This window comes from Alexandromys fortis, unplaced genomic scaffold (assembly GCF_014885135.2).
Source record: "Alexandromys fortis isolate MF-2015 unplaced genomic scaffold, M_Fortis_MF-2015_v1.1 scaffold_9, whole genome shotgun sequence".
Lineage (NCBI taxonomy): Eukaryota > Metazoa > Chordata > Mammalia > Rodentia > Cricetidae > Alexandromys > Alexandromys fortis.
Window position 1 is genome coordinate 16,994,933 of NW_026067892.1, and position 23,316 is coordinate 17,018,248.

General features: G+C 39.8%; 2 protein-coding genes across 2 annotated transcripts in view; one reads left to right on the top strand and one right to left on the bottom strand.

Moving 5' to 3' along the window:
* Window positions 1–19,191, top strand: part of Lrrtm3 (leucine rich repeat transmembrane neuronal 3) — a 171,863-nt gene extending 152,672 nt beyond the window's left edge. Inside the window, exon 3 of the mRNA XM_050141097.1 lies at window positions 18,851–19,191. Coding sequence (XP_049997054.1) covers window positions 18,851–19,060 — 210 coding nt within the window. The 3' untranslated portion in view covers window positions 19,061–19,191. The remainder of the gene's footprint in view (window positions 1–18,850) is intronic.
* Window positions 1–23,316, bottom strand: part of Ctnna3 (catenin alpha 3) — a 1,282,010-nt gene that overhangs the window by 903,172 nt on the left and 355,522 nt on the right. The window lies entirely within an intron of this gene.

Genomic DNA, 23,316 nt, shown 5'->3' on the forward strand with positions numbered 1-23,316 from the left:
TATCTTGGTATCTTATCCCACAGTTGGAATTCTCCGGGCTTTATATCTACTTGAGTGTCTGACACCAGAACTTATCCTCCTCCCCGCTAGTAAGCCAACAGCTCTGACAGTGTCCAAACGTTTCTCTCTCCTTCCTTCGGTCTGACAGACAAAAGTTATAAACTTTGAGCACTTCATTTTGATGGCATCTCAAATAGAGATCGATGTGGCAATGGCAGTAATTATTGGAGAGACGACTATTGGCAGGGCTTTTTAAAACCGCTTAATTTTCTGAGCTTACTTTGGCAAACAGCAATGCAGGAATGGCAGGCAGAGAAAACAGAGGGTGTGTGGGGTGTTTCGATCAGTAATGATATTACAATCATCTCTTTCATGGACTGACAATTTATTATCCTAGGAAGCACACATTTATCAACCCTGAACTAACGGTAAAACTGCAAAGTAAGGATTGCTACATCCATTTAGTAAACAGCAACATTGTGGCTCTCAGAGGCTGGCATCTCTAAGCTTACTCGGCTGTAAGTAGTGGAAGACTCAGGCTGTGTTTCAAAGCCCGTTACTAATCCTCTTCACTCCTCTTCTACCATGTTTCTATGTTCTCACAGCCTATACGCCTGCCTGTCGTTTCTCCTCCATATGCATCCTGTACTGCTATCTGCACGCTCACCCCTGACCAGCCATGCTGCCCCACACTTCTATGCCCTGCCGGAATGCTCTTGCTACTTTTGTCCTGTAGCCTTCCAGACCTCAGTTTAGGCCTTGCCTCTGCTAAGCCGTTCCTGACCCCATGTCTTCTTCCGGACCACGAGGACAAGCTGAGCTTCCCCACTGCTTCCACTCACAGGTGTGAATCCCTCTGGGAGCCTGGGGGCTCCTGGAAAACAAGAACCGTGCTTAGTTTTCAAGGGGTTTCTAAGACGTAGCCCAGCGGCTGACCCTTAGTTCATGATCGGGAAATAGAAATCCCTGGTCTGCCTTGACTAGCAAGTTCAACTGGACACAAAGTGGAGCCTGTAAACCCATTGACCCGAACACTGTCACTGAGTCGCCACCAGCTTTCTCAAATATACAGATTTTCTTTTAATGTTGTGCAGAGAGTTTTAAGACATTTAAAAACAAGGTAATTTTCATACCGCATTTTAGTTGAAAATGAGATTGACCACCCCTGCATTTGTCGTTCCCTTCCCCTGTTATATTTATTAATTATCAGATAAATGAGCTAGCTTAAACAACTGCTTGCTCTCTTGAAGTCCATCTGGGCTTTCTTCTCAATTATGTATTGAAGTCATGAGTGCTAGATTCATTCTCCGTGATTCCCATGGTGCGAACCGTGATTTCGCTGCAGCGCTGAGCAGAAGGAGAGCTAATGGGCGAGGCAGAAAACACTTCATCTATATCACTCGTGCCATAAGTTTAAAGCCCTAAGCCCCCAAGCAGATTCTGTAAAGGCTGCCATCAAGGCCCCAGTCTTTAGGAGTGCATTCACTGTACTATGAGGCCGAGGACTACTTTCCTGTCTATCAAATTCCCAAGTACTCCACGGGCTTCTCAAAGTGCTGTCAGTCCTACGGATCACTCCCATGGCTCACGGGAGAGGCCCCTGAACAATGAGACAGGGAAAGTGTGATTTCCAGGAAGACCTTTCCCTCCTGAAGAGCAGGAGCTACAACAACCGAGGAGGTGTCTGCTCCAAATGAGCAGAAGGTGGACAATTCTAGAGTATCGGTGTCTGAAGGTGTCCAAATGTTAGATATCAGTCCTGGGACTGGTGGGATATGCCTATTGCAGGACGGGTCCAGAGGATAGGCCATAAAATTATGAGCCAAGAGACTGAGGAGATTTTGGTGAGCAGGAAGCCAACTGATGCTGAACCAGGCAGGCGCTCCTACTGCAACCCTGTGCGCTATCATAAGCCACCTATGAGCTCTGACGATAAAGCAGATGTTTGCCTAAGGCTGAGGAAGGGCAAGCGTGATCAAGGGACTATGAAAAGGCTTGTGTTATACTTAAAGACTTCTGCATTATTAAACTTCATGAACTCTGAATCCCCCTAAATACCACGGGTCTAATTCACTGTGGAGGGAGTCTTTCTTTCTTCGAAGCCATACTGTTTATAGCCTAAAGTCGTGCTTGAAGCTGCCTTTTCATTGGACATGTGAGGATGGAGCAATCAATACACAGGTGACAGGTACAGCAGTTTTGCACTGTTCTTCATGGGGCTACTGCCCAAGATATGTAATCTCAGCGCCATTCGGAGTATGTTCCTTCTCATCATCCTCCTCTTTCCTCAAACGAGAAGTTGCTCTGCCAGTGTGTCCCTTTCTTGTTATCTATAAAACACATTTTAACAGTATCCTTGGAATTTTAACATGTGATTTATATGTGTGATGTTCTTTTCTTGGTAATTTGTTTTTCATCTACAGATGCGTATAGGAGTGCTGGGAATGGAATTCAGAGACTTATACATGCTAGGCAAGTGCTCTGCTTCTAAGCAATAGTCCCAGCCATAAATTTACATCTTCAAGTTGCCCTCCAGGAGGGGACAAGAATTGTTCATCTACCACGTAACAACGGCCACTCGGTCTCAAGGACCTAGTGATTTTATCCAGTGATTATCTCCTTACTGTAGGCTCAATTAATGTCCCTTAATTAAAAAATTAAGAAATCCTTAAAATATAATCCCAGCACTTCTAAGGCTGAACAAGGAAGATTACAAGAGAGCAAGCATGGGACAAGCTTGGGGAAAGGCCTTGTTCCAAACAGTACGTTGTTGAACAATCCAGCCAAAATGTATTAGTTACGCTCTTAAGGCATCTGGAATGGTTCCCCATTATAAACCTCCTAGAGTCTCACATTTCCTTACAGAAGTGATACTTATTTTATGGAAGTGCAAATAGTTAAACCAAATATGAAAGCATAAGGGGAGACTATTTTTTAAATGAGGTAAAAATGAAATTCAGTTCTCTCTTGGAAATACAGAAGGCCATTGGTCAATTTAAGTTTAGAATTGGACCAGTGCCCAGGGTCAACAATGCCAGTTCGAGGAAGAGTTGCCTTTTCTGGGAGCCTTTCATAAGGCAAGCATGAGGTCAGGGTCGACCGTCCCCATGGAAACAATCACAGAGGAGCAAGCACTAAACGCAATTTCTTCCTTGACTCACTTAGTCTACGATTCCTATCTGTCTTACTCTCATTCTTGTTGCTGTGAAAAATATCAAGACAAAACACAGTATAGTAAAAGGGGAGTTCATTTGGCTTACAGTTCCACATTCCAGTCCTTAGAAATGAGGCAGTTCTAAGAACAAAGAGAGAAAACATGCATGCTTAGCGCTCAGCTGAGTTCTGTAATCATACACACTTCAAAAGCCAAAACTAGGGAATAGTACTGCCCACTTTCAGGCTTTATCTTCCAAACCCCATCACACACACACACACACACACACACACACACAGTCCCACAGACAAACCTGACCTAAATAAACTCTCATTGAGACACTCTTCCCAACTGGTTTTGGTTTGAGTCTAGTTGACTGTGGGAACTAACCATCACAATTGCTTACTATTTTTAACTTTGTATTCAGGTTTTGCATGGTGATGGAATCTCAAACATGGTCGTCAATGTACCCTCATAGGTCTTCCCACCTACTCTCTGGACATTATCTTCAAATGCTTGGCACATTTTGTGTCTGGGATGGAAATCCACAAACATGGATGGATAAAGATGAGGAACATTGGAAATAAATGCCAAAGACACCCCTAGGAAAGTCCCTAAACATTGCCAGCACACATCAGTCTGTATTTCATGGCATTATCAGAACAGTGTTAATGTCTCTTAAAAATGAGACCTAGGGAGAGACTCAGATACTGAAAGTCGGATTAAAGATGGTTAATAATTCTATTGCTTCATGTGAGACATTTTCAAGCATGAGAAACTAAAGATCACTATGAACCCCTCAGTCCAATCTTGAGACTCTGACAACAGATATCTTTAGATTTTCATAGATATTTAAGTGACAGAGTCAGTAGGATAAAACATGATACACATTGTCAGCATCCTAAAAGACTGAGCTTCCCTCGGGGAAAAGCATGCATCCCACATGACCTAACTAAAACTTGTTTTCTAAATCAAGGTTTAGGATTTCCTTTGCGGATGATCTCGTATTATTTGGGTTACCAATTAAAAGGATAAATCGGAAGAACCTCACAGCAAAGGAACTGATTAAAGATCTTTCACAACCACAATTCCTCGATTATTCTGAGTATTCATGCTGTCCATGGAAGTCACTGTATGCCAAGCCATGTTCAAGGGTGTGAAGACCTTCCCTACAAGGGGTACCCTGGTGTTGTAAAAGTCTTCACATGGTCTTGGTCTTCTAAACCCAAGTGTACTTTTTTATTTTTAATAAAACTTTTATTTTTTCCTTTTTTATTAGTATGCACATGTGCACACAGCTACACACACACACACACACTCCCAAAGAGCCCAGACGAGGACATCAAACCCCCTCAAGTGTCAGTCATTGTTGGCTGTGAGCCAGATGCTATGGGGCTGGCATTATTAGACGCTAGTCCTTTAGAAGAGCAACAGGTGCTTATAACCACCAAGTTACCTCTACAACAGCCATTTTTATTTTTAAATTTGTATTTGGTGCCTACTTTGAACCTCCAGTTGAGACCAAATAATTACACTGTTAATGAAGAAGATAGACCATTAAGTAATACCTCACTTTTTTTTGTCATGCAGCTAATTTTTAAATTAGCCTTGATCGAAGCAGAATTGAAAGGGAATTCTCTACTTACACATGTACACGTCAAACAACCGTGTGAGAAAAAAAAAAACAGTCATTCAGCTCGTTCATCATCTCTCAGAAATGAAAGACACACCACAGTCTATGAAGTGGGGTAAAAGGAAATGCCCCCCCCTGAATGAGATGGCTTGTGATTACCAGGGTTGAGGGTGACAAGGGAGGCTGAAATTAGGTGAAGCAGCTTCACTATGACACTAGTGACCACTAGACACCATCCTCCTGCCCAGTAATGGCCAGCCTCAAACGGAGGAGGAACAAGACACACTAAAACCTGGACATTGAATTCTGTGAAAATGTCAACAACTGCGCAATAGTAGGGGTTATTTTATTAGGACTTTTTTTTTTTTAAAAAAAAGCTTCTATTTGTGACATGAAAAAGTAATTGCATATCAGTTTACCTTTCGTACTACACATTTTAGAAGTTCTATTTCTTTCCAACCATTCTGTTAAGAATTTCCAAAGTTCTATCAGCACACAAGCCGGCACAAGCCCTGAGAAGCCTTTATTTTGAGAAGCCTTTATTTTCTGTTGAGTTTACAATCTAGAAAGACAGATACAATGAACATCAGCAAAATGGCAGCAATGTATGAATGATCCCAAAGTGGCCAGTTCATTCAGGTGGCATAGGTTTAATACCTCAGAGCAATGGCAGGTCTTACCCTCCAGCCCATCACACCCTGACAGCCTCCCAGGAGAAACAGTTTTCTCGCAGGTGATGGCCGTGAGTTGGTTTCCTTCATTTAAAACTCACAGAGCAGCACATGTGTGTGTGTGTGTGTGTGTGTGTGTGTGTGTGTGTGTGTGTGTGTGTGTGAATGGATGCATGGACGAAAGCATAGAGAAGTATTTCATACCAATGTGCATATAAACATAGATTCATAAGAAATTCGTAGCAGAATTAAGTTTTTCTGAGTGATTTTTCATAATGGACATTGGACCTGTTCTTTGACCTCAAGTTCAGCATTTTCATGCAGATTGGTACATGTCTATAATATCATCCCAATTAGCTGCAGATAGGTTCATTTAAATTAATTTCATAATAAGTTTAATAAGAAGCTCAGTACTAATCAGCACATAGTCATACCACTGGAACACCCATACAAGGTTTAGGAAGTGCTTTAATTTTGTATTGCAGAGAAGAGTAACTTCTTAAGAATCGGGATTTTGTTTTTTTTTTTTTTTTTTTTTTTTTTTTTTTTTTTTTTTTTTTTTTTGTCCTGTCTTGTGTTTCCCCAGCTGGCTCTCAAGAAATCTCCTGGGCTCAGGCAATCCTGCTGCCCGGTCTCACTGCTTCTTGAGTAGCCGGGACTGCGGGTGCTCTATCATCATGTCTGAAGGGTCTCACATTATATTGGAGGATATTCAGCACAGAAAACAGATAGCTACTGTGATCCAGGGAATGAGAGCTCCTGCAGAAGCTGGGATGTCAAAGCCCTGCCAAACAGGACATGCATTTGGACATGGGCATGCAGAAATGCCGAATCGGAGCTGGGGAGATGGCTCAGCAGGTAAAGTACCTGCAGGGCAAGTTGGTTGAGCCAAGTTCAATACCCAGAACCTAATGGTGGAATAAGAACTGACTTCAGGAAATTGTCCTTGGACCAACCCTTACCCTATACACATCATATATAAGATATACACAATAAAAATGCTGAGACCATAGTAAGCTTAAAAAGGAGAAAGAAAACATCTGAAAAACTGTTGGAACAGTAAAGACCACCACAGATTACCAATCACAAATGTCATCAACCAGGGGGTCTCACACAGAGTCTGCCTCTAAGACTACTCCGCCCTGTCAGTCACACGCATACGGAAATCTGTTTCAATCTCTTCTGGATCAATACCACAGTTGTCTGCTGCATGTTCTGTAGTTTCTAAGATAATTGGTGATTTCTAGGCTTTCAGGCATACAGCAATTCGACTCAAAACATCGAATGCTGCATCATGAGTGTGCTGTTCTAACTCCCCTCCCTGCCCTAGATGGGGGAAAAAAAAGTCAAGGAACAATGTTTTCAACCCAATTAGCCACCGCACCTCATGGGCACAGCAGCACAAAGGAACAGATTTGGAAACACAGCTCCAAGATTTAGCAGAGGCTTGGAGCCGTAGTCTCAATTTGGGTCTCATCACTTCACCTGGCAATGGTGCCAATTTCGTAGGCATCGGACTGTGCAGAGAGATTTGCATGTAAATGAACCCTGTTTGGGGCATTTTGCTGAGCTTCAGTAACAGAAGCATCACCATTCACTGGCATTACAAAAATAAAACAGAGGTTAATGCAGAAAGGTCCAGGGTAGGGCCCATTATCAGAGGGCTAATTTGGCTGATGCATCAAACTCCTGGAGATTGTGAAGAATTCTAGAAAGCACGAAAGAGTTTGAAAAATGAAAGTAGAGAAAATTTTGGAGGACAAAAAGGAAAGAACACCCTGACGTTTATAAGAAGAAAATCACAAGAATGAATATTGCATTTCAATATTCATTTTAAGGTTTCATACTTCAAATATTCAATTCAAAATTTTTATAATTAAATAAATATTAAATTAATTCTAAGATAAAGCCAATTTTACAACATTAATTATGAATAAAAATTTAAATATAATTAAAATTTTAAAGAGGAATCCAAGCATTACAAGGCATTGTTACTCAATAATAGTATAGATTGCTGATAATTCATTTCAACCACTAACTCTAACCCGAGGCTATATTATATTCAATATTTTCATAATTAGGTTTTCATATATTGCCTTTGTCTTAAAGTTTCCATAAAGCCCAGTAATACAGGAATTTGTTCATTTCTTCACAGTTTGTATTAAATACCTTCTTATTCGTCTACTTCTTTCATTCAACTTTTTTTCACTAAGTTCACAGGATCATGCAGAACAATATAAAACAGGAAAAAAACGTAAGAATCATGTGGTTTGCTTTGTATAGTATGCACATGTACTAATGTTAAATACAAACACCTTTAAAAATCAATAATGAAACAGAGATACAATTCTTTTCATGCAATGCTCTTGTGTGTTAAAAACTGAGAATGTTGTAGTGGCTGGCGTGATTATCCTAATTTTCCTCTTCGGCTGGCTGCGGTTGTGCCAGCGACAATGGAGCTGGGCTGTCTGTGTGGCTGCCTCTGCCACAGCCATTTGATGCTGTGAGAATCATAACTGCTGCAAACCAGAGGCAAGGAAAGAGAAGCTGTCGTGTTAAATGCAGACAGATGTGACAGGGCACATCCCCAAGAGTGATGCCAACAAGCCAGAGAGGGAGAAATCAAGAGGCAGCAATGGAGACAGCCCCACACAGAGCAGCGCAGAGGAGCCTGGGTGGGCTTTCCATGTGACTCTCGGCAAACTTCACAACTATCGTTTCCTTAGCTTTGTCGGTCCACGCTGCAGTAACCCAGCAACTCCGGTTCTGACTGTGTTATATAATGCTAATTCTTAGAAAAATAAAACCAACTACCAGGAGTTCATAAACAACAGAGAACTAATAATATGCAAACTCAAGAAAGTTATGATCTAACGTGAAATAGAGCACGTACAAATAAAGATGGAAGAGAACAGAATTATAAAAGTATATCTGCTGGATTGGGTGTGTAGTTCAGTTGGTAAAAGTGCTTGCCTAACAGACAGGAAGTCCTGGGTTCCATCCCCAACACCACGTACAACTGATACACGGTTCTAGTACCAGTCAGAAACCGGACCTAGAGAATTGGGAGCTCAAGGGCATTCTTGGATATATGGTGATTTTGAGGTCAGCCTGGACTGCATATGAGCATGTTCAAAACAACTGATTAAAACAATATAGAAAAGCCTACCATGAAGTATATCTGAAAATAAATACCTTAATAATTCAGAGGAAGATGACTGGGAACAAAAATAAAAGATGGATGAGTGGAGGGTGGTGGGGAGTGTGCTTCTTAGCAGAGCCCTGTCTCTTCTCCTGGGCTAATCATGTGTCTAGAAGGCACAGGTCTATGTATAATCCATGAGGACCAAACCTTAGCACCTTTCTATGTCTACAACAACAACAACCACAACTCCAAGAAGACATTAAGCAAACCTTCCTTGAAATGAATAAACGGCTGAATATTTCTGGTGTGTTTTGTAGATGCTAGCATTATTGATGAAAGAACACACATAGCTAATTCCTATTCATCCCATGCTGCAAAACTGAAATGAAATAATATTTTTAAGATACAAAATATTTTCCCATGTGGCCATGTCACTTACATATTTCAGTTAGGTTTTGTTTTTTATTTCACAGATAAAGAGCCCTCGGTTCATCGGTCTCTTCCCATTACTTAGACACGATGAGAGCAGAACGGAGAGCAAATTAGTAGATACTCACAGAGCTACTAAATCTGGGAATTGTGTGTGCGTGTGTGCTCTAGACATGTTTTGCTGTAAGGAGAACTATGACCTTCCTAATGGAAGTCTTAATTTATTTTGTTGTCTCAGGACTGCACTCTGCAGGAGTTTACCGTAACGCAGCATTTCACACACAAAGCCATTTGAATCGTTATTGCTCCTAAAAACTGTGTTTTCCCTTCATGTTATCCTCAAATTCCAAACACTGGAAAACTCTATTACTCCCTCCTGGTAATCACGAAATAGCAATGGAAACTTTAGGCAATAAGGTAGCAGTTAAAAAAAATATCAAAATTGAGTACTAAGGGCCAGGTTATAACTAGGAATTATAAAACACAAGATTTTTAAAGTTAGATCTACTTAAGGCTTAAAGACAGAGAACATAATTCAGACTCCTAATTAAGCACCCTTTGAAAATGTTTTTCAAATAATTTACTAGTAGAATCAAGATAATTAAAATTAATGAGTCAGCAGTCCGTTCTATGAATACCAATTAACTATTAGAATGCCTAAGTGTTCCAGAAGGAAGATGTCTCTTCAAATAAATCCCTTTCAAAGTCAAATATATGATCTCTATTGAAAAGTCTATAAAAGTAAATAGCCAATCACTTCTCGGCAATATTGACTCACCAATAAATCTGGAAAATAACATTAGTCTCCAACAGAAAAGGGTGGCCCTTCCATTTGCCACCATTAAAGGATGAATGACACTGTTAATAGAAGCCAATCAGGGCACAATGTATGCATTGTAATCCTTAACCACATATGTATTGTGATTGTCCATCCCACCCTAGGCATTGCTTTTCTTTATTCTCTGCCCTCTGCCTCCCCCTGGCCTACACTTTCACTAGAAAATAGAAATTGCCTTCTTCCTATTTGCTCTTCATTTCCTGTCCTGATGACCCACAACACCTACCTAGAAAGGATTTGCTTGTGGAAAACAATCAAAATGATGGCTCTGTTCAATATGAAACAACACAAACCACATTTTGATTGTAGCGTGTGTGTGTGTGTGTGTGTGCGCGCACACGTTGCTAAGAGAAAGGCACTAGGGAATAGCTCAATTGACAAAGTATCTGTCCTCTGAGCACAGATAAACCTATCTAATACACATTTTAAAAGTCAGGCATAAGAGAACTCTTAAAATCCTAGAGCTAGAGATGCAGAGACGGCAGATTCCTGGGGCTCCTTAGCCAACCGGCCCAGCCTGTTTGGTGATTCCCAGGTCAGTGAGAGATGCTGTTTCAAAAATGAGATGTGTGGCACCCAAAAAAAAAAAATATATATATATATATATAGTTGACCTCTTACCTTTATTTACACAAGCAGTTATGTGCATGCACACAAGTGCAAAGACACAAACATTAGTGCTCAAATGTAATTAGGAGCAGAAGTCTGGAGATACTAAAAACACAATTGGTAGAACATGTACTGAACCCCAACTCAACACAGAAGTTTAACTTTGAAGTCCTCCCCAGTTTCCCTGAGCGATCTTAACATACATGAACACAGGAGTCTTTCGGAGATTTCCATCTCAATTCTAAAGCTTCTCCAACATCAATACTGTCCCTTCTAGTCTGAAGCACAGGACAGCTTTGTTAAAGCCATATCTGTCTCCTCACATGAACCCATGATAAATTCTCTTTTTTCTTCTGAGGACCCTGAGTGTGAAACAGTAACACAAAACTATGGGGTAGCATAGGAGGCCCCAGTGCTCACACCACTGCAGATAAGAAGGCTGTGTGGAAGCCCTGGTAAATAGTGTTGGACATACTATGAGCAGCTCTCTAGCCTGTAAGGCTGAGCAAGATAGAGCATGGTAAGTAGACGGGGAAATGTAGCCATTAAGTAGTCAGGTAATCACTTTGGCGACTCGCCAGGAGAACAGTTCCAGGCTAATGATTTAATCTAAGTCTTAGTTCTCTCGACTGTAAAATGGGGATGATTACATTTGTTTTGAAATGCCAACAGCTTTGTAGGACTTAAAATCGATAACCCAAGATCAGCACAAAACATGATAATCTGGCACATACTAAATGTTCAATGAGTCATGGTGGAGATTGTGTACAAGTGCCCTGGTAGTTGTCATTGCTAGTGGGAATGCAAGCTGGTACAGCCCCTTTGGATGTCAGTGTGGTGATTTCTCAGAAAATTAGGTAACAACCTTCCTTAAGACCCAGTAATACCACTTTGGGGTATATATCCAAAGGATGATCAATTGTACCACAAGGACATGTGCTCAGCTATGTTCATAGCAGCTTTGTTTGTCATAGCCAGAGCCTGGAAACAACCTAAATTCCCCTCCACCAAAGAATGGATAAGGAAAATGTGGTACATTTAAACAATGGAGTACTACACAGCAGAAAAAAATAACATCTTGAATTTTGCAGGCATATGGATGGAGCTAGTAAACATCATTTTGAATGAGGTAACCCAGACACATAAAGACAATTATCACATGCACTCGCTCATAAGTGTTTTTTAAACATAAAGCAAAGAAAACCAGCCCACAAATCACAATCCCAGAGAATTTAGATAACAATGAGAACCCTAAAAGAGACATATATAGATCTAATCTATATAGGAAGTAGAAAAAGACAATATCTCCTGATTAAATTGGGAGCATGGGGACCTTGGGGGAGGGTTTATGAGGAGGGAAGAGGTAGGGAGGGGAGCAGAGAAAAATGTAGAGGTCAATAAAAATCAATTAAAAAATAAAAAAAAACAGGGCAAATGCCTATGGCTGTGATCAAAGGAGAAACTACTGTAGCACTCAAAAGAAATTAAATAGAGAAATACCCAGCACACTTTGACACTCAGCTGGAAACTCAAGCTGCAGTGTGATACCGGCTCACAGAACTTTCCTTCTACAGCACTGAGATTTTATCAGCTTCCTCAACATTTAGAAAACAAAATAATGAAGCTTTTGTGAAGCTAAGAAGTGAACCGGTGGGAAGTCAAGTTTTAATACTATTCAGATAAGTCACAGAGGGATCAATCTATTTTAACTATAAACAAAACTTCTAACCTGTCCACAAAGACCATGCTTTATAGGCGTGGAGCAACTGCTGACCAATTTGCAAACAATGTTGCAGATACCATAGCAAGGCCTGAGACCTAACCAAGAGAATCAGCTACATGTAATGAAAGCACAGGTGTCAAAGTGGTCAGTAGCACTATCGACATGTGTAAATTTTAAGCTACAGCCTCCTTAAGAACTTTACAGGGAGTAAGTATCATGATACAAATGCATGTGTTGCTATCTTTCTATAAAATAGTACACTTAAGGAAGTTAATTTCCCAGGATAATATATATTTCAAATTCTACATCTGTCCCCAAATAAAGAAAAATGTTTCTAATAGGATTCCCTTGAAAGAAAAAGGTGGAAAAGAAAACATTTGCTAATTATATGCTGCTTATATTTAGTTAGCTGTAGAAATGGATTTTAAGTGTTTAATTGTATTCACATTTCTCATAGAAAATTCAGGGTCTGAGGGTTCACAGTTCCCAACAATTTTGTCTAAAAGAAGTGGAAAGCCAGGGGACATCTGGAACTAGGAACGGGAGTTGAGCTGGATGGGGAAAGTGTGTTGACATAATACCTGGGGCTTCGGGAGGGAAGCCATGTCTGCAGTCAAAGATTTGAGTGTCACTAGAGGAGACAAATTTGGAGACATGTATCAGTCAGATGTAGTAGATGCTTTCCTGGAACCTTAGCAATTGAGAGGTTGCAGTGGAAGGATCAGGGGTTCAAGATCAGCCTGGAATAAAGACTGGGGGGGAGGGAGGGAGGGAGGGAGGGAGGGAGGGAGGGAGGGACAACGGAGGTGATGGGGAAAAGAGGAAGAAAATAGGGAGAAAGAGAAGGGAGGAGTCACAAAGCCTGTCTTTTTGTCTTAAAATAGTAAGAAATAAAATCAGTTTTAAAAAATCTATAACATTTAGATTTGTAGGTGAACAAACAAAACTAAGACTATCGGCCTCTGAATTCCAAACTAAAATTGAGATAGTGGGACTGCAGAGTGAGAAAGGGAACATCTCGGAGGACCCTTCATGAAGTGTCTGCTACAGTCATCATACACAGACAGTAGTGGCCAAAGCCCTCAAGGGCCATAGCTACAATGACCTGGAGGGGAAGGGTCCCAGGCAGAAAGCTTGTGACCATGGAAAACCCGAAGAGTTTCCCTTGTGAACTATGCTAATAGTGTGGGAATTCTGCTCCAACATGATTAGACTAGAATATTTATATTTCCTAAAAACTCCACTTAGATGCCCTTAACAGGAAAGCAGTTCTCACCATTCAGTCTGCACAGAGGAAAAGAGGCTTTTAATTCTTTTTGCGTGATGAACTGCCACGTCCTGTTTTTCATATATTGGGGGCCCAAAACAACACTTGTGATCACATAAAACGTGCAGGAAGGCCTCTAATTAGAACTTGGTGAACGCATGTGCATATCTATATGAGCATACCTTCATAAGCAGAACTCACACAGAGAATATAAGGTCACAATGAGTTCTTCATCGCAACTCAGAAACTTTAAGAGTTGTGATTTTCTTTTATAAATATAGGATTACATATTAAATGTGACTGGGGGAAGAGCACTAATTACTGGTAGCTTTGACTATAAATCTTTTATGTAAACAGCATATATTATTGATGTTAACATAGTTACTGGAAAAACCACTTCTAAGGCAAATAGCACTGATGTCAAAATAACACTAACTTATTGGAATTAAAGTAGTTTTTCCCTAAGGGAAATCACCTAAGTAACTAAACAGAGCTCTCTGTTAGCATAGCCCTTCATGATTCCTTAATTCGGGTTCTTTATGAAAGCAAGTTTTCATATACCTGAGTCTCCACGAATTACATCCCAATAACAACCACCTCACTTAGAAAACAGTGACCTAAGGGATTAAAGGAAACTTGAAGTAATCATAATTGAGAGTCTTATCAGGTAGAAATGTACTGAAAGAAACCGTTCTCTCAAAGAAAGAGTAGGAAGAATCTTCTCAATGTTTTAGGGAAGATTCTGTAGAAAGTCTAGCTGTGGTTCTGGAGAACTTATTAAAGTTAAATGACCTATTGCCCTTCCTAGGACCGTTTCCACTAGCTACTTGGCAACCAGGGAAATTCTGTTTATTTTCTTACTTACCAGTACTTCACTACTGAATACCTGAAGCCCAGAGTGGGGGGCATATCAGAAGACCCAGACGGAAAAGGAGAGGGAGTGAGGGACAGAAAATAAGAGATAGAGAGGAAAGAAGAAGAGGGAAGGTGAGGTGGGGGGGTGCACAGGTCAATCTGAAAACAGAAAAGGAAAAGGTCACACTTGACAAGCCTGTGAAGGAACTGCAGGCGCTGCCTGGCTGTAACTTGGTAGCAGATGGGGTTGGTATACGTTGCTTCTGACCCTCCCAGTATGTTTGTTTAATGCCAGCTGGTGGTTTCTCCATCACCACTCAACCATCAGCCACACTGCAGTACAAGAATCGGTCCCACTGATGGAATCCAAAGTCGGAACAGATGGCTGGAGCCCCAGTAGTTGCCTAAACCTCTGCATCCAGCGTTCTACCTGACATCAAAAGTCGATGAAGTTTTTACATGCTGGTATTTTAGATCATTTAAACAAATGAAGCAGGCTCCCTTCTACTCCAATCTGCTGTGTTCACAGGCAACTGACCCATCATGGGAAGGTAAAGACACTCTTTCTGGTAAAAACCCAATATACACAGTACTACATATGGAAGTATTGAGTCTGGTATTATTACTTGAAGTGTGAGCATGTTATACTGTTTGCATCTGGCTTTCCCTCTTTGATTCATTTAAGGATCTAGTATCACACATCAATGAAGTATTCAGTGCATCTTATGATATTGGTATGAAGAAGGAAATCCATCAAAAATATGTGTAGTACTTTTCATGGGGAATCAGAAAAAATAATTCTCATATTATAAGTGATAAGGAAAAAACATGGCTACAGGTTGGCAATCACATTTAAAGTAATTATCTAGGGAAATGTCTCAATAGTTAAGGTACTTTGAATCCCCCAAATCCACATAAGTGTTGGGTGGGCATAGTTTCCATCCTCTGAAGGTAGACGCAGAGGATCCCCAGAGCAAGGCTTCATCAGCAAGCTCTGGGTTTGATTGAGAGACCCTGACTCAATGAATAAGAAAGAAGAGCAACCAAAGAGGGTTCTTGATGGCAACTTTGGGACTCCATATGCACTTTTACACAATACATACCTCCACACATGCAAAATTACATAAATATTCATACACCCATACCCATGGATGCACACCACACACATATAAAAAAGAAAATATGCTTTAATTAAAAATTACAGTAAGTATCTGAAGACTTGAAAGTTAATGCAATTTGTAAAACTAAAAAGAAAATCAGTGACTTTACTAAGTTCCTGAATCACTTCATCTGTTCAATAACATTGGGTGCCTCACATATGACCAGGGCTCAAGGTATCTTTGCCTATCTGGTCAGTCAATAGAGAAGACACATGTTATTCATCTATGTATGAAATGTTTATGAATAAGAAATTTAGAAACAAATAAATTTAACACACTGATATAATTTTAAAAAAAAATGATCTTACCTTGCCAATAAAAAGGCCAGGGAAAATTTTTCATAATGCAAGGAAAGTTTACTTGAACTCAAGTTGAAAAACTTTGTTACTAAATACATATACATATGTATATTAATACCATATTTATATACATCTGTAGATATGTGTATATACCCTACATTGGCAACACAAATATGTTACAGTTATCTAACCCAACGTATCTTTACAATTCATTTGTCAGAGTTTCATTTAAATGAATTTGAAGCACTACTTTTAGCTACCAGATCATGAATATATGTATATAAGTATATATTGTGCATATCTACATCTATACAAATGCATGTAAATATATATACTTATTTAATGCATATATATGTATAAACACACACATATACATGTATACCCAATACTAACTCTTCTATTTTCAAAACCATTTAAGTCAACCTGAAAAGAATATCTGTGACGTATTGCCAGGTGGTAAGCTATAAGATTTTCTTCCCTGCTATATCTTTCTATGTCATTCTTGGGATAACAAGATTTCATTATCCTTAAGATCTACTTTTGGTTGTAGAGGAAAAATATAAACATCTTTTAAGAACTCTCCCAAATTCGGAAATATTAAATGCAAACATGTCCTGACATTGAAACATTATCCATGTATAAGATTTATCAAATAATATATACTCAACAATTAGAAAATGTGGGATTTTTCAGTATATACTCAGAGTTAGCCACCTAATTGCTATGATTCAAAGTCAGATTTTGCCTTCTAAAGACCAGTAGCCTCTAGATACTACATGCAGCAGAAAAATGTGTGTGTGCATAAAACACACAGATTATAAGTATATCACGGCATATTGTGTGCCAGAATTTACCCATGGGCCTCCCAGATTCTTCACACTGGACTTAACCCCATGTGGACCAGGAGGTTTCCCGTAAACACCACAGGGTGCATTTCTATGGCGAATAACAACAATCCTGCAGGTGTGGCCACAGCTCGTCACCCAGTCCTGATTTCCCAGAAGTTCATGTGAATCTATGTGCCTAATAATGATTCTAAGCGTTTCTCTCCGATAGCGTAAATATATTCTTGGTGCACAATTGTTTTTACACGATAGCATTTTAGTTATCAGAGCTAACTCATCTATAACAGAGAGGAGCCTTTAGATACAAGTATCCTATTTTACTGCTATGCATCTTCTGTGTGGCCTTCCAAATGCCATTTCTGATTGCGTTTCATTCACGTGCCATATAATTTCATGTTCCAAATTTCAGAATTCCATAAAGCTAGGAAAGACTACACAGGAGTTTCACTGGGTGAACTAGATCATACCTCTATCTCCAGGGACTGAGACCTAGACATTTGACACATTGAAATACTCAGCATAAATGATCTCCAAGAAAAGAATATTTGTACTGAAAGAGGAAATAAGGAAACAACACTTTTTATGAAAGGAGAGACAAATGTAAGTTGAGAGGTCAGGGCTGAAGAAAGAAGAGATGGAGGCAGTTGTGATCCCAGAAAGGAGAAGGCAGAAAATAAAGAAGCAGGTAATAAAGACTCGGCATTCTATCTCACGTGGCTTCATGCTCTAATCTCAGCTGAGGCCAGAGCAGCATTTAGTGCGATACGCACGCACAGACATTTTATCCATCTGCCAAACAAGAATGCTACAAGTTTTCATTCAAAGAAATTCGGCAACGTGAATGAGCAATTATAGCGGTCTGTTTTCTGAGCCAGTAACACAACACTGGGAGATGACTGAGTTACAAATAAAGGTGTCTAATTCGGACTAAGGGTTCCAGAGGTAAAAAGTCTCAAGGCTTCATGTGCCAATAGCCTTCTTGCTGGCCAAGTACAGACCTTCAAATGTAAGAGTCAGGGACTGTGTGTGTCCCTTTAAGGCTCCCTCTGCTGCATCTCTGTCTCTCCCTATATAAAGCCACAGGACTCAACATCCGGAAGCGTACTCTAATGACTGACTAACTCTACTCAGTTCCCGGAAAGCCCAGCTCTAATCATGAGTCAGGTTGTTCCTAACATCTCAGTACGTCACAGTGTAACTGTCATCGCCTTAAGCTTTGGAGGACCCTTAAACAATGTCTGTACCACAGCAGACAAAGTAAGATCGAGGCTAAAAGTTCCTCAGTGCTTCTGAAACTTTTTGTCTCACCAAGAATATAGGCAGAAATGTCCTCTAGACTTAGGCATCTGACTGTACCTGAGACTGCAGTAGTCTCTAACCTGTGTACCTTCTGTCCATAGTCATTGTAGGTGCATCTGTTGGCCTCACTCTTTAGCTTTTGCTGTCTTTGGTTAGTAGAGAAGCCCTTTCCCCAGCTGGACCCCTAGCCCTTCAAAGTAGCTTCACGCTTTGCAGCTGGGTAGACCTTTACGGGAGTCATCTGTCTCTTTTGTTCCGGTTGTTCTCGTGCTCTTTTAGATAGGAAGACAAACCATAGAGCTTAACATTTCAAGGACCAATCTTAATGAAATAGAGTTAAGGGATTATGAGTAAACATAGCCAGGAGGACTTGACGGTTCTCTTCTAAAACACTCCTCAAAGCAAGGTGTGAGAACTGCACCCTCATCACCTGGAAACTGGTAAGAAATCAGAATCCACTACATCAGAAACCTGCAGGACAATGGGACAGGCGGGCGAAGAAGTCGGGGTGGTTGTGGTGCTGATTCATAGCGAAGATATGGGATCACTTTTCTACTGAACCCTAATTGCATAAGTAACCAAATAATACTTTACTTAGTTTGACAACATTTCAGGCTAGTTAAGAGAAAACCGTTTTCTTGGCTTTACGATGAAGAAAAATTTTATCATTTTTAGAACCATGGTTCTACTGTTTACCTGCAGGTTCTACTTAAGACTCAAGCAGCTCTCAGGCCTTCAAGCTTCCATATTGAATTCAGTGCTGTGAAAAGGGGGGACAGGAGCAGGACACTGTGGGGACCGCCGAGCCACAGAAACAAGCACAAAGGACAGGCAGATCCACACTTCACAGTCTCCAAGTCTTGCCCTGGATGCTTGCCTGTCTTTTGATAACTGACTTTTCTCGTGTCATTTTTTTTCCCCAGATACCTTTATCAATGAATGTGTCCACCTTTCTGGCATACGACCAGCCCACAATAAGTTACTGTGGGGTCCATCATGAACTTCTCTCCCATAAGTCCTTTGAAACGAACGCACAGGAAGACACGATGGAAAGCCACCTAGAGACTGAGCTGGACTTGAGCACAATCACATCAGCTGGCCGCATCAGTGACCATAAACCACAGCTGGCTTGACCGAGCCGAGCGGTTGCCCAGACTTGCTACCAAACTGTAACCTCAACCACAGAGAGAGGAAATTTTGTTCATTGCAACTCTCAAAATCAAAGCAAAACAAAAAGTTCCCTGTTCAAATAAACAAAATTCCAAGATTGGTTCATGAAATAAATGAAGACATGAATTATTTCAAGTCTATACTTTGTAACTAGCTAAGTTGTGCAGTATTTTTTTGACTTTGACAGAGAATGGCCCTGAAAAAAAAAACATTTTTTTCCAAAACTCATCCTACCTATGTGTAAAAATTGTACAGCGCTAATGTATTTTTTCATATTATAAAATTTCAATTCTAGGAACAACTGGTATGTACAGTACCATAATTTAATTATGCTTTACTTTACACCTTTCCGTTTCTAAAATTTTAAATTAACAAACATTATTTCTTGTGTTCTTGAGAGTTACTCGGTTTTGTAGGGGCTGTTTTGTTACTGCGTTTGTGCCCAGAAACCTTGACTCTGAAACCTGTGCTGTGCGAACAATGCACGATTCTTATCATTATCATGCTTACTGCATAGAATTTTATCTTCTTGTTCCAGAAATAATACATTAACCAAAAAAGGTTTTAATTGTTCAGACGTGTAAGAGGTTCTTCAATTACATAGACAGGTCTTTCTTATAAAAAATCAGATTTTTTTTAACAGTTCTAAGACTTAACTGTTGCCTTGAATTACAGCCTAGTTTCTAAGCAGTGAGATGTAATGATAAAGAGGGCTATTTTAACAAAGTATTTCCGAATGAACGACTCATTATTTCATTCTTTTGAGTAGCCATTGTTAAGGGTAGGGGAAAGCATGGACCAAACATCACTAGAAACAAAGGTTGTAACCACAGCAACAGACTTTGATACACTTCAAAGGGGCAGCTACAGTGACAAAGAAAACTTCTGTTACATCTCCTTCTTGTCAGACCAAGGGGGGAGGACACGGTATAATTGTACAGTAGCAATTTTTTTCTCTTAATTAACCCAAAGTGGTTTTATCTAAAAATAACCACAAGTCATTTCAAACCGTGTCTGGTTCTTAAGGCAAGTTTTCGTTTAGAAGGTAAAACTATATTTGGGGAATATCTCAAAGGAAAAATACAGAATTTTTCTTATTGTGTACCACACCCAAGAAAGAACACTAAAAATCTAGTTCTTTCAGTATAGATGTGCTTAGTGGAGAAAACTCACTACAGAATAGACTGTAACAGTCTACAGTTCCCTTGTTCATGCTGTTCATTTGGGGATTTAGCTACAAATTATCCAAAACAATTAGCAAGTGATGTTAGACATCAATCTAAATCACATACTGGTTACATGATTGCGTTTTAAATTAAAATCAAATTAAGAAAACCTGAATTTTCCACAGCTGAAATGACAACTTGTATCTCTAGTCTACTTGACAGGTTATTGTTGGAAATATTAGTTTGTCCATGATAATCACATAGTTTTGAATGTTTGGATATAAAACTGCAAGTGTCAATCACTGTTATGTGAAGAGAAGCATTGTTTTTCATGGTTTAACAATATTCATAACATCAGAAGTAAAAGACAAAAGCATAAGTCTAACAGAAGTCAAACCAATCAAAAATGGTAGAGAAAAACAGGGAGTGAAAAACGTTGTCAAACTTAATTTTTTATCTGTTCCTAAGAAATACTTTCTGTATGCACACAGTTTCACACAGACTGATCACAGCAAATTTAAGAACAACACCAGGAAAGAAGAATTTCAAAATTATAAAACAATTATCTGCTGGAAAAAAAGGGGGGAAGCAAAATAATAGAAGAAGCAACCATCAATTTAAATGTAACTACAAATGTCACGGTACTTGTATCAAATATTTAGCATCCCAGATTTTGTAACATATTTTGCATAAGTTATTTACTATTCAATATTTTTGTTATTTAAGTCTAATTTGAATCTTGTTTTCCAGTTTCTTGTTTCTTTGCAATGTATTATTCTGATTGTTCTTGATCCCTTACACTGAGATTTCGCTCTGAACAAAATTTAAACTGGGTTACAAATCTATTCTTTGTGAGTCTGAAATCAAATGGAATTTTATTATATAAACCAAAATGTTATTTGCAACTTTTTCATTAGAAGTCATTCTCCCAAGGATCCAAAAAAAGCATTAATTTGTAAAACTAAGCACCTTCAAACTTTTCCCAGATGCTTCACAAGTTGACAAATAATTTAAAAAAGAAAAAAAAGAAACTTGAGACTCCAAAGGAGCCTTACAAATGTATACCCTTCATTTCCTGATGCAAAGCACTTTCTTTAAACATTTTAATATATCATTTTTGCAAATTCTTTGAGAATCTCATCTATGCACACAGTGTATTTTGATCATATTCACCCCTCAACACATTCCCAGCTCTCCGAGATCTATCTTTGCCTGCATCCCCAAAGCCCTTACACACACACACACACACACACACACACACACACAATGTTCTGAGTCCAGCTTTTGCTGCCCAAAAAAACGTGTGTGGGGCCCTCAATTGGAGCAAGGTCGGCCTACCAGAAAACACTCCTAAAAGTACCCTTTTGCTCCCTCTATCAGATGTTGCTAAAGCTTTTCACTTCCTCTCTGGTGAACTACCAATGGGAGCAATCACCTTGGAACTGTAGCTGGGAGCACCCCGTGCCTTCAGCTACAGTGAGAAGCCAGCAAATGAAGACTGCGGAGATCTTTAACATTTGGCAGTAAGCCCAAAAGGTCTTTAAACAAGAAAAAAATCAGGTTATGTCATTTTTGTGTTGTTCTTCTGCCTTGTCAGGGGTGGGAGGTAGCTGGTGTTAAATTCTGCTGGAACAGGAGGTAGAATAATAGAATTGAATCTTTATCATACATATGAAATTTTCTAATTGGTATCAAAAACTTGTATGTCTAACTTCTCTTTGTCAGAGTTACTCCTTGCCCATGTCTACCTCTAACCACCTGCCTGACCCCTGTGCGCCCTCCACGGCTGCTGCTCACCTATCTAAACAACTAGAAAAAGCTGTTTGTCTGGTTGTTGGGTTGAAAACTAGAGTCTGACCCATCACAGTTACCACAGCAGCAGCAGCTGAAGCATACGGTAAAGCCAGACAGCGTTCTAAGGTTTACAAATCTTGTGACTTGTCTCATTCAGCCATCCTAAAGAATCCTGTGAAGATACACTCATGCCCCATAAGTTGAGACGCATCCAAGGACACAGAGCTGATGACCACTGGATTTGAGAGCTCTCAGAGCCCAGAGGTTGTTTTTTCCATTATTGCTAAAAGCTCCCCCTCTCTGGCCAGAGCCAGAGAACTCCCAGAGATAACAGACAAAAGAAATTAGACATGTCATTTAGTAAGTTCTAACTCATCTCAGACGTCTGTACACCATGTGAGCCCAGGGAACTCTCTGCAGAGTAGGATCTAGGCTTGCTCGTGATGGTCCTTTGTTCAGAAGCACCGCAAGCCACACGTTTCTTAATATACGAGGTCATTTGTGAATGTGTAGATCAGCACGCCAAGATGTGAGACAAGAAGACCCCAGAGTGCAGAGGGAAAACAGGAGGAGCGAAAAGAGAAACCAGCCCACACTGAGATCGCTTAGTGGTTGCAAAAGATCCATAATGCAGAGCTGACAGTACGTTCCACTGAGTACATGTTTGACTCAGAGTCAACAAGGAAGACATTTTCTCTTTCATTTTGTGTTTTGGGAAGATTTTTTTAAGTCATGATTTTTTTTAAAAGAACTCTCATAATAAAGATAAAACATCAGTTATTTAAATAGACACATATACTAAAAGATATGACAGTCTGTGAATATTTTGGGGTTTATCGTCTCCATCTCTGTCCCCTCCTGAATGTCCTAGAAATCTCATAAAACCAGCAAGACTTTTAATATAAATTATATTTTAGAAGGCAATATAAGCCAAATTTAACACTCAAGACAAACATAACCCAGTTTGAACTTGGATCTCTCTGCTTACACAAACTGCTTGGAAATTGTGAAATTTATTTGCAGAGTTATTTTCTAAAATAAACTGTTTAGGGGAGTAAAAATACACTTGGTTTTAGCTATTCCTGACTGGAGGACAGATACCATCTCTCAAACTAAATGCCAAAAATAAGAACAGAAACAGAGAGCTGGTAGGAACTGTTAGTAGCTGGAAGGAGGAAAGTCAGATGTCTGGGCAAGCAGCACATGACTGGGGAGACGCAGGGAGCCTGGCAGGTGTCAAGCGGTTCCCAGAGTAAATC